This window comes from Gavialis gangeticus, unplaced genomic scaffold (genome assembly GCF_001723915.1).
Source record: "Gavialis gangeticus isolate Ggan-Ray unplaced genomic scaffold, GavGan_comp1, whole genome shotgun sequence".
Classification (NCBI taxonomy): domain Eukaryota; kingdom Metazoa; phylum Chordata; order Crocodylia; family Gavialidae; genus Gavialis; species Gavialis gangeticus.
The window spans coordinates 1,390,807-1,402,653 of NW_017729015.1; the positions used below are offsets into that span (position 1 = coordinate 1,390,807).

Sequence of the window (11,847 nt, forward strand, 5' to 3'; positions counted from 1 at the left end):
AATCTACCAAAAGAACACTTAGTACATGCTGAAATTTTAGCTAATGGACATCCTTACTGCCTTCTCATGTGACTACACGTTTCAAGTTCAGCATGTTTAAGTGATCTATTGGAGTAAGATCAAAATACTCTGACCTTGCAGATTCAAGTCCATCTGGAATCTTTTTTCCTCCTGTTTTCCCAGCTGTGTGAATTTTGCCATTCATTACATGAAAAGTACTACAGGCAATAAAGGCAAAGACAAACAAGCTGCTGGAACCTTGTGTTTGAAATTGTCATTCTTCCTCTACTTTCTATGTGTATAAAGTCCTTCCTGAACTAATGCAGATGCTTAACACTAAGCAGACACACACAAAGACATACAGATCAGGAACAGGCCCCCCCAACCCCACCAGTCACTTTGAATTTTAATAGCATTTGCTCTATGGGATTAACTGACAGATATACATCTCCCTGGCAGAGAGGGACATTTGAAGGTTCCAGGACTAAAATGAATTGCTACTTACTTTACTGAAGGGGCAGAGGCTTGTAATTGTGATGCTGTGGACATGGGCTTCACTACCCACTGCAAGCTGCACAGCCTGTAAACACACAGAATTTGTGTGCCACTCAGGGGTGCTTGTCAGGGATCTGTCCTGTACCTTGTGGAATTCATATAGAAGTTCAGATATCTTTAGTTATCTTTGACCACACAGGAAAGGATGTTATTTATCACGGAGGCCAAGCCAGGCTTTTCCCTTCTAAGCACTTTGGGGAAGTAAACGTGCACTGGAAAGTGATTCTGCCTGAGTCTAGAGACCAGGGTTGCAGGGTCTAACTTGGCTTTTCTGTTTTAATTTCTACAAATTGTGCGAGTTTGTGTAACAGGAAGAGAAATCCCTGGGGATTCTTCTTGTGAATGAGAACTTCTACCAGTGTAAGTAAGCATAGATTCACTGACTTCACTGGATTGAGATGAAGCGAGAATCTGGACCTCTAAGTGGACACACACACATGGATATACTTACATGTTTTCGAAAGAGGTCAGCATGGGGTCCCAGCTGTGGGTCAGCTTCTCGTACAAACTGCATCACATCCTCTACTGTCCAGGAAGAAGGGTCTCTGCTGTTCAGCCGAGAAGTGTCTCTAGGTCCTAGGTATCTATCAGAACCTAAATGGATCAATAGCAAGAGAGAAGCAGCTATATTGTGAACTAAACTCCAGGCTGATGTTAGCATAATGCTTACATGAATCGTGGTCTTCAGATCAAAGTATTTACTTTCCTCCATGTTTCCACTTACTCCCCACCCTGCCTTTTTTTTTGAAACATTAACAGACCACAGAAGGGGCACACTCCACCAGAACTTAAGCAACCTCCTCTTGCAGAGCTCAGCAAATGAGACTCACTTGCATTCCTCCAGCACTTTCCTTTGGTTAACTGACCTCTGCCATTGGCTCCACCTTCCCCAGTGCCCCCCATCTTTCCTTGCCCAGTGCTTACCTCCTTTCTCACTCATACTTACCCTTGACACCTTCCCATAATACTCATCACATACTCTGGTCTCTGCCATTCTGAGAGCTGCCTTTTCAATTACTGCTCCTTCTCCCTCCTTTGCATTCCATTCTGATTCATCACACGCACCAGCCTTGCCACTACCTCCAGGTATATGCCTTCTATTTGCAGCTGCTCTTGCTATGATATTACAGCCTCTCCACACCCCAGATCCATCCTCATTGTGCTAAGCCTACTACTCTGAATACTGCTGACAACTCCCTCTTTGTTGACAGAATGTCCTTATTAGCATCTTGGTGACTCACATTTTAGTAACTGGCATCTCTGACATATGCACACCTTTTTTCAGGCCCGCTTCCTTGCCTATCATTCTGTCGATGTCCCTTGACTGGCTCCTGTTTCACTGCTGATAGTTCCTGCACTTTCAGGCTCCTAGCTAGCAGGATCTCAGATCTCTTTGCCCTTCGCTACCTATCCATACTAGTCTCTCAGCTAACTGGTGCATGTAAAAGATGTGTGGCCAGATTTTATTCCAGTTATTAGGCACTTAAATGGATTTAGGTGCCTATGTGCAAGTCTGTTTGAGTTCCTGAAAACCTGTAAAAGCAAAGGTGGACAGGTTGTCCTCTTCTTCATTGCTTTTTTGTTACTCTGTTTTAAGGGTTAGGTGATAGTACTTTACAAAATTAAACGTAATACGGATTTTCAGGGATGTGAACTGGGGAACAGAATTGCATCTAGGCTCCTAAGTCTACCTAAACACCCAGTAGGATCTGGCCCCTAGAAACTTCTTTTGATAAAAATAATTTTAAAAATATTAAATACAAAAATGTGTTTAAATAACAAAATGATTGCATATTTAAGCACTCAAGAGTCAGGATATGCTAAGTAAAGAATGAAACTTAAGTCTCTCCTCTTTGAGCAGTGATATTATGATGCAATTGTCAAATATAAACACACCTTACCTCAAGGCACACATGCATCTAATATTCCAGACTGCAGTTCTTCATATTAAAATGTATATGCATTATCAAAGATGCCATTGGAACATACATGCACATACAGAGTGAAGGATGAATATTCACCCTTCACTTTTTCCATCTTCTGAGTGCTGAATTCTGCAATCTTAGGGCCCTGACAAAGTTTGTAGCGCTACAAGTGTTGCGGGCGGCTACATGTGTACAGCCCCTTAGAGAGGCTGGAGTAACAAAATTGCCACAAAGGCACTATCTAAAGTCAGGCGGTGATAGCTGGCTGTCCCGTATCTCCCACTGCAGGGAGGGGGTTGCCAGCTTTTTAAAGTTCCTGGTTCCAGAGCAACCCAAGAGTAGCAGGAACCAGTTTCTAGCTGCCTGCAGGCCCTTTAAAGGTCCTGGTGGCTTAATGGACTGCTGGTATTTGAGTACCAGCAGCCTTTTAAAATTCCTGGGTTGCAAGCAACCCCATCATCCATGCTGTCAGGTGTGTGTACCCCCCAACCAGCTCATGACACTGCAGCTTGTATGGAGGCAAGGGGCTCCCAGCAAGTGGGGGCAGGAGCTGAGCAGGCAGGGCAGACTGCTGAGCAGTCCCTGTTATTGTGGGAGGCTCACAGGGAGCTTGCTCACCCTTGCTGCTCACATGGGGCTGATCCTGTGCTTTCTGCTGAGCAGCTCTGCTCACTGCCACCTGATGGGACTCCCAGCAGGCTGTTCCAGTGCTTTGTGTAGGGCTGGGGAAGCTCTACTCACTGGAGGAGACAGCTGTGTGCAACCTGCCCCAGCAGCAAGAGCTGAACAGCAGTGTTCCTGGCTGCCCAAGTGCCTGGACCTTGAAAGGGCATGCAGGGAGTCCCAGACCAGGAAATGCAAGAGACTGGTGCTGCCTGCAACTTTTGTCATGGATCTGTCATTTTTTTCTAGTATAACAAGTTTCTAGTATGGCAAGTCCCTTTGTGATATGCTGCTCCCTTCAAATGCTTACCTGCTAATAAAACACCTATTTCTTGAAGTGTCACTCCCTATTTACTCCCTAGGTATTTTGAATCTTTTGGTTGGTGTTATTTATCTACCTTGCCTAGGAGGAGGGACTGAAAATCTTGTGTAGTGCGTTGTTTCTGTTTTTAACCCCAATAGCTCTGGTGAGGTAGTGCACATGAAATCACACTGTTTCATTACAAATCCATGGATTGTGCACAGTCTGATTTAATGAAATTATTAGCATCAATGCTCCTGTCCCACACACTGCTTTATAAAAAACTGCATCAGCCCTACCTTATTCAATCACTGCCTAGGCACCTACCCCAATCAAATCAGCCAGTCAATTTTCATCTCACTGGCCACTTCTAATCCATTCAGCTATCTCAGCAGCTTATACACACTGCCCAATTCATTAACCCATACCTACATCCCTAGCTGTGTAGCTACACAGCATTACCCCTTTATTCGCTGACCTTGACATCCCCATACAATCTTTGGGCTGAGCCAAGACTCTGAGTACCATCCACTGACCTGTCCATATTCCAATTTACTGTCTGTCAGTAAATTACCTGCTTAATTGTCAGTGCAGAGGCCAGTAAATGTACGAAGGACAAGGGTTTTCCTGAGGTATCTTTCATTGTTCCCCAAAACTTGTCAAACTTCTCCCCCAACTATAGAGTTGTTCCCATAAAAGACATCACAAAAAACCATTGCCTAAAGTAGAGGCCAGTCTATCATACTTGGTAACACTGGAAAGTTGTAACTAGAACAAGAAAAGCACCATAGTGACAAATTAAGAGCTTTGAAGGGTTGGCTTCTTAGCTTTCTTACCCCCAGAGCTAAGCCTACGCAAGGCAGATGAATTCCCCTGAGTGAGACTAGAAGGTTGGTGTAGATGCCTGTATCCCTGCAAGCGGTAGTCTCTGGAGTTCCTGCTGGGGCTAGATGAGTTGACAGCGTTCAAGGCAGAGTCCATTGGGTCCAGGCGAGGTTCTAGGGAACCTGGGAGACAATCTCCCAGAACAAAAGTTTCACCTGCAAGACGCCAAACTATAATCAGAACCCATGAGGGTCATGCAGAACATAGGTACTATTCTATATAAAAACCTGAGTTAGAGGAGCATTCCCTGGAGATAAAAGGCTGTATGAAAACAAATGCCAGGACAAATGAAGTAAGCAAGACTTGTAGAGAAGTTACAGAAACTGCTCTGAGTGGAGGGGAAGGTGATTGCTTTAGGATCCAGAATGACAGCTCTGGATCAAACCCCACACTGGGATGTTCCCTGGTTTCACGTACCTTAGCTCTCTTGCTCTAGGCAGCAGTCCTTGAGCACTGGGGTTGGGGTTTTCCAGGAGGTGAGACAGGTCCTGGATGGATAACAGCAAGGGGTTTCCCTCAATACAGGAAAAGCACAAGTGTGCCAAGTTCCTCCTCTATCCTTTGGTCAACAGACAAGGTTATCCAGTACTGTTACACGGTGCTGGGACTGCCACTTGGGCCCCAGAAAGGAGGTCACTGACCCCATCTATCTCACCCATGCTACTCGGGTGCTCACACAGATGCAGTCTGTGAGCTTGGTGAGTTTTCAGTAGGAACAACCTGGATATGTTTAACCACCCGCTGGATAAACCTGGGGGTGCAGGCTATGTGGTAGGCCTAGAGCAGTAGGAATTAAAAGGCACAGGATTGAAGTTTGGTGGAAGGCAACAGTGTGCATCAAAAACTTTGGAGAACATCCCGAGAAGGACACGATTAGTACACAACTAGTACAACAAATATGAAAAGCACACAGGATGGTACAAACATGCCTATGATAAGTACGAAAGGTATTTAGGAAAGCTATAATTAAATATGTTCATTAATCAGCAAAGTGAAAGGTACCTACACCAAATGTGATTTGGTCATATTTGGGCAATGATAGCTCATGATCAGTAGTAACATGCGTGAGTTACAGTGGCATGGTCAGCAATATGATTTGTTACAGCAGTGCAGGATTGGAAACACTTCTGTAATGTAAAAACATTTATAGGGTATAAAAGGGTGGAAAAATGCACTCTGCATTTGTGTTTAGCCCTCAGCTCTCCCTGCTGTTGCCCAGTCTGACCACCCAGCTGATACTGCAAGTAAAGGCTACAATAAATTTAAGGCCTTGTTACACCTTATGCTGTGAATCACACAAATGCTGATCCGTGTTAGTGATAGCCTGGCGTTTGGAGCAGTCACACCCTTAGTTTAGAAACCTTCTCTGACTGCCTCCCCTGCACAGCTGTGACTTACCTCTAGAGGCCTGGTGAGCAGGGGCAGGACTAGGAGCTGTAGCTGTGAATTGCCACTAGAGGGCTGGAAAGCCAGGACAGGCTTCTACCCCTGCTCTACAAGCAGGGCTGAGAGAGATCCTAGGATACTGGAGGACTTCAATATGTGCGGCATATCTGTGGGGAGTGGCCACACCTTAATGGAACTGGAACAGGGTAGCGAGGATCAGAGTTAATCCTGACCCGGAGTAGCGTAAATTTAAGTCACGTAACAGATGTTTAAAGCCACTTCAAGTTTTTAATGTGTAGACAATCCAGTGGTTAGGAGCTCTAGAAACTGTCCACAATGACCATGTAGCAAAGCCCTTATACTCACTGAGTTGCTGCTTGGTTACTCAAACTGTGTTGTAGCAGGACCTACCTGGCCCTTGGAAACAACAACAGGGAGCGCTGCCAAAAATAAGCCTCATTTACTCACTGTCTTGCACACCTTGTGAGAGCAGGCCTGAGCTCAGACTCTTCTGAGACAGACAGCTTGAGTATGACACAGGGGTGAATGTTCAGGGCTTAGTTCACAGGAATGTGCTAGGCTTGCCCAGGACCCGACTTAAATATATTCAGCCTGACTGCAGCTTGTAGTGTGATCATTGTGTGCATCTACATGTGTGCTTTAATGTGCATTAACAAGTCACAAAAAGTGCTCTTTAGCTAATGCGCATTAAAACAGGCTCATGCGCATTTTTCTAGTATCTCACAGTAGAGGGCTTTTACAGGTGCTCCAGTGGTGGGGGGTGTGGTGCTGGGGTTGTGGCAGTCTAATTAAAGTGCTGCAGCATCTTGTGTATCAGCGTCCCCATGCTTAAAAATGGCAGTGGGGGCACTTGACCTAAAGCTCGTTTGACAAGCTTTAGTTCAAGAGCCCCTGCCACCATTTTAAAGCATGGAGACATTGATGCAAGATGCAGGAGGCTGCTGGAGCGTGGCAATGCTTCAGCAGACTTAATTAATCAAGTCTGCTCTGATGTCCTGGAATTCCAGCATGTTGGAGCAGCCTTGGTGCTTGTGTATAGGCAGCTGGAGGTACTAGATTTAATGCACATTACCTAAAGTGCATTAATGAATGTTTAGACACACCCACTGAGTCTGTCTCCTTCCCACCAGGGGTTTTCAGAACAGAAGTCATCAGGAAGCCATTCCCCTGATGTAAATAAGAGGAATGCAGACAGGGCATTCGATTCCTCTCTCACTTTCCCAGATTTCCTGGCCTCCTGATATATTTACCTAATCCTCGGGCCTTCACGGGTAGCAGGGGAACCCTGAGAAATGGGATAGCTGAAAAGGTGTTTACTATTCTGGGTGTTAATATTATGTGGGTAGAGTCTAATCTAGGTTAAGCAAGGGAAATTACAGGCCCTCCCTTTTTTGTGTATACTATGCAAGTCTTGTTCAAGGACCAACAGTCAGGATTTTAGATTGTCCCTACTTCAGAGAGTCATTTCAGCTGACCAGAGTCCTGTTGCACAGTTTAAAGTATTACATAGTTATTTATGAAGCACATGTCAATCCTTTTTGTAAAAGAAAAACATAGTGAATGACATGACATGTACTGCTTTTATTCAACAGCTTGTGGTATGTATGCATCATAGAACACTAGTTCCAGTTTGACCACAGTTTAGCTTTACCTAATATTGATTTAAAAGACTTAATGTTTTTCTATTTTTATTTGAATTGCCAAACACATTGCAACAAGCTGAGAGGGAGCAGGAATGGAACTCAAGCAGCTGCACGTGTTGGAGTTTAGGTTTCTTTCCTTAGACTAAGCCTGTAAACTGAACAGACCAAAACTACACAGAGATAGGAAATGAGGAGGAGGGTAGATCACTAATCGAAAAATCTCACTCAGGAACCCAAAACTGAGAATTATTTAATGAAGAAACAGCACTACAATCCGTGATGAGGTGGAACAAGTGCAAGCATGTTTCAGCAGGCGGCAAACTACTGGGATAGGAGAGATGAAACTGCTTGTGTGGATGGATAACAATTTGCAGGTAACCAGTGCTTCTTTAAAATACATTTACTGTCGTAGAATGTACAACTCCTTTCTAATTGACTTACCAGATTAGTGTGGCGTGAAAGCCAACACAAAGCCAACAATGCTAGGAATGCACCCAAAAGAAGGGAGGATCCAGAGGATGAGGGAAGTTCTTTTTATCTGCCTGACAGACCTGTCAAAAGCTGGGGAAAAGGAGACTTCCACTTCCTTGTCCTTGTAAAGTTAGGGCAAATGTTTGCAAGTGAGGGTACTGTCTGACTCAGATTCACTGAATGGATCCCCTGCAGGCTTCAACCCAAACGCTGCGGGCAGCAATTCTAAACTATGAGAATGGGAGTGGTGGTGGTGTGTGGGTGGGAATAAAGGATTTAAAGAAAATAAACCTGGATGAGTCAGATAATTTCTCCTGAGCTGAATCTGGAGAGACATATTCTGAGAGTCAAAGCAATTTACACAGGGCCTGGGAGGAGACCAATACGAGAATTCCACTCATTTTTTTGGATCCAATCAAAAATACAGTTTGGTAACGTATAAAGTTACGAGATACTTTCCATAAATCATTCCCTTCTTCACACACATAAAACTTTCTGAAACACGAACCTTTTAGATGGTTGATTCCCCTGTTTGATGCTTGCCCAAAGGCAATTTTCATTGCGAGCTGTAGCAAGAAATTAAGGTGCCGTGGCATTTAAAGGATTATCAGGTCCTAGCCTCTCTCATAACATATCTGGGTGAGGTAATAAAAGGTAAGGGGAAGCTGCTACTAGCTTGGAGGAAGGATATGTCCTCTCCAGCTTGCTGACATACCTCCTAGTAGTGGGTTGTCAGGTTTTGAACTGTGCTTTAGAAAAAAACCCTAGCTATAAGCAAAGAGGTGAAAAATATCTTAGTTGGTACTTTCCCAGCTAGTGAGTCTGCAGTGATGTACACATATACATACATATATCTTTAGGGTTCAGTCCTGTGAAGTGCTAAGCACCCTCAGTTCCCATGAAAGCCAGTGCAGGACCTAGCTATTGATAGATAGAGCGGGTAAGTGCGCATGTACTGTTAATAGTTAGCACTGCAGATTGTACAAAGAAGTTACTGGCTCCATGAGAGGACTTAGTCCAAATGAATGAATTCCTGAGTTTGACTCAGAAGGCCTGGAGATTATATGGAAAGTAACAGATTAAACCGTATCAGTTTAATGTTAAGGATCCAAAGTTAGTCTTCAGAATATGTTCAACTCAAAGATGCACACACAAACTTATTTCTGATTTGAATGCACTAAAATGGAGTCTTTAAATATATGATCATGTTCTTATATATACTTAGCAGTGCAGAAAGAAGTTCCTTTGCAAAAAACAGTATGAGACAATGCAAGCAGAAATTATAAAGTAATGTATTTACTTAAGGGCTAGAATTAAAGTTGCATGTTCAGCCTTGATTTACAAGTCTCCAGAGAGTCAAATGCTTGACTACACTAGCATTCAATTGCAATAAATATAATACAAGAGCCTGAGGTTTCTCAGTGGAGCAAGAGGTGGAAAACTCCTGGGTTTCATAAAATATGCAGGCACACAACAAAGTCTTTAAGCAGACCATTCCACTGAAGTAGAAAGTGGGGAGAGGAACAAGGTTCAGAGTTAAAATCAAGATGGACATTAGGGGCTGGAAGAGACCTTGCGAGATTGAGTCCAGCTCCCCTGCCAGAGGCAAGAAGTCTGCAGGGATCAAGTGGTCCCAGCAATTTAAGCATCCAAACTCCTTTTGAATGAGTCCAGAGTAGGTGCTTGCACCACCTCTAGGGGGAGTCTGTTCCAGACCTTGGACACTTGGACTGTAAAGAAGTTCTTCCTTACACTGAGTCTGACTTGGCCTTCTAGAAGTCTGTCACCATTAGACCTAGTTATCCCTTGGGGAACCCTGGTGAACAACCGTTCTCCCAGATCCTGATGCACCCCCCTTATATACTTATAGGCAGCCACCAAGTCCCCCCCTGAGCTTCTCTTCTCTTCGCCAGACTGAAGAGTCCCATGTCCCTCAGCCTCTCCTCGTAAGGCTTGCTCTCTTGGCCTTTGATCATACTGGTGGCTCTCCTCTGGACTCTCTCACGCACATTCATATCCCTCCTGAAGTGGGGGGCACAGAACTGGATGCAGTACTCCACCTGCGGCCTCACTAAGGCCGAGTAAAGTGGGAAGATGATGTCCCTGGTTTTGCTTGAGATGCACCAGTGGATACATGCCAGAGTTTGGTTTGCTTTGCCGGCCACAGCATTGCATTGGTGGCTCATGTTCGTCTTGTGGTCAATCAAGATGATAAAGATGTTGTATTGAGAATCTTCTAGTCTTTGTCGGCAAAGTAGAGCCTGCTTCAATATAAAGTGGCAACCAACCTACTTCAAGATGTTCGTTGTGAGTTAATCATTACAGTTAATTCTGAGACACTCTCCTACATGGACTGTTAATTTATAAAAACATAATAGGTATGTTTCCTCACCGTTTCGTTTAAACCCATGCCAAAACAACCATGATTAAGGCTCACCCATTGGCACGCCTGACTTTAAGCCTGGAACAGGGATGAGCACACACTTGGAACTGTTTAGGTAGCACGGTCTTTTGCACAACTGAAATCATGGCATCCTCTGCTCGAAGGGGTTATCACTGTAGGAAGATGCATCTATCCCAAAACTCAGGGAATTTTTACAACATATAAATGATCAGGTCTTAGAATGTTACATGAGACTGGCTCAGGGAGAGATCCGATATGCAAACATTTCTGCTTGTATTTCTGCTTCATGATACAGGAACAAAGAATGAACTACAAGCCAAGGGATTTTAGGATTTTTTTTAAAGCTGTTTCACATTGTATTTCACTTTTTCCTCATCTGCATGTGGCCTGATCAAACTGAAGAAATTAACCCACCCATTTCTATGTCTGTCTGGCGCACATGCTTCATAAGCTACAAAAACAACATTAAGAGGCTGCTCTATATTAGTAGTGAACCCTTCTAATGCAGAAATAAAAGCACTTCCTATAAGCTGGCTATGCCACAGGAAAGCAATGTCAGGAGTTGCAAACCAGTTTATTAGTAGATTTAGGAATTAAGTAGGCTGAATCCCAGGTCAGCGTGCTGCATTGGATTAGACGTGTTCAAATCAGCAGGTCCCAACGATCTCCACCCCAGAGTGCTGAGGGAATTGGCAGAGGTCATTGCAGGACCCCTGGCACAGGTTTACGAGCACTCATGGTGCTCTGGCGAGGTGCAAGATGACTGGAAAAGGGCCAATGTGGTCCCATTTTCAAAAAAGGGAGGAAGGAGGACTGAGGAAACTATAGGCTAGTTAATCTTACCTCATGGTCCTGGGGAAGCTCTTTGAGAAAATTATCCAGGAGCACATCTGCAGGGGACCAGCAGGGGAGATTATGCTTACAGGCAATCAACACGGGTTCATTAGAGGCATGTCCTGTCAGACCAACCTGGTTGTCTTCTATGACCAGGTCACAAAAGCCTTGGACACAGGTGTCAGGGCGGATGTATTCTTTCTGGAATTTAGGAAGGCCTTCGACACTGTCTCCTGCCCCATTCTGATTAAGAAATTAGGTGACTGTGGTGTCGATGCCTACAGTCAGATGGGTAGCAAATTAGCTGGAGGGCTGCATCCAGAGAGTGGTGGTGGATGGGTCATTTTTGACCTGGAGGGACATGGGCAGCGGGGCTCCCCAGGGCTCAGTCCTCGGGCCCGCACTGTTCAGTATCTTCATCGGTGACTTGGATGAGGGGGTGAAAAGCACCTTGTTCAAGTTCGCAGATGACACTAACATGTGGGGAGAAGTGGGCACACTGGAGGAGAGGGACAGACTGCAACTAGATCTGGACAGGTTACAGAGGTGGGTGGATGAGAATAGGATGGGTTTCAATATGGACAAGTGCAAGGTATTGCACCTAGGGAGGAAGAACCAGCACCATACCTACAAGTTGGGGAACTCCCTTCTCGTCAGTGCAGAGGCAGAAAAGGATCTTGGAGTCACTACTGATTCCAAAATGAACATGAGCTGCCAATGTGGGGACGCAGTCAGCAAAGCTAATCACACCTTGTCATG

The 11,847-nt window shown here is 44.7% G+C and overlaps 1 protein-coding gene and 1 long non-coding RNA gene across 5 annotated transcripts in view; both read right to left on the reverse strand.

Moving 5' to 3' along the window:
- LOC109293969 overlaps positions 1 to 377 on the reverse strand; it is a 5,755-nt gene extending 5,378 nt beyond the window's left edge. The window contains exon 1 of the long non-coding RNA XR_002096434.1: positions 135 to 377. This is a non-coding gene — a long non-coding RNA (uncharacterized LOC109293969). The remainder of the gene's footprint in view (positions 1 to 134) is intronic.
- Positions 1 to 11,847, reverse strand: part of SCMH1 (sex comb on midleg homolog 1 (Drosophila)) — a 148,030-nt gene that overhangs the window by 10,928 nt on the left and 125,255 nt on the right. For all 4 annotated transcript variants that reach the window (XM_019512124.1, XM_019512123.1, XM_019512121.1 and 1 more), the window contains 2 exons: positions 4,281 to 4,484; positions 1,007 to 1,149 (listed from right to left, as the gene is read on the reverse strand). In XM_019512124.1, the coding sequence (XP_019367669.1) occupies positions 1,007 to 1,149; positions 4,281 to 4,484 (347 nt within the window). The remainder of the gene's footprint in view (positions 1 to 1,006; positions 1,150 to 4,280; positions 4,485 to 11,847) is intronic.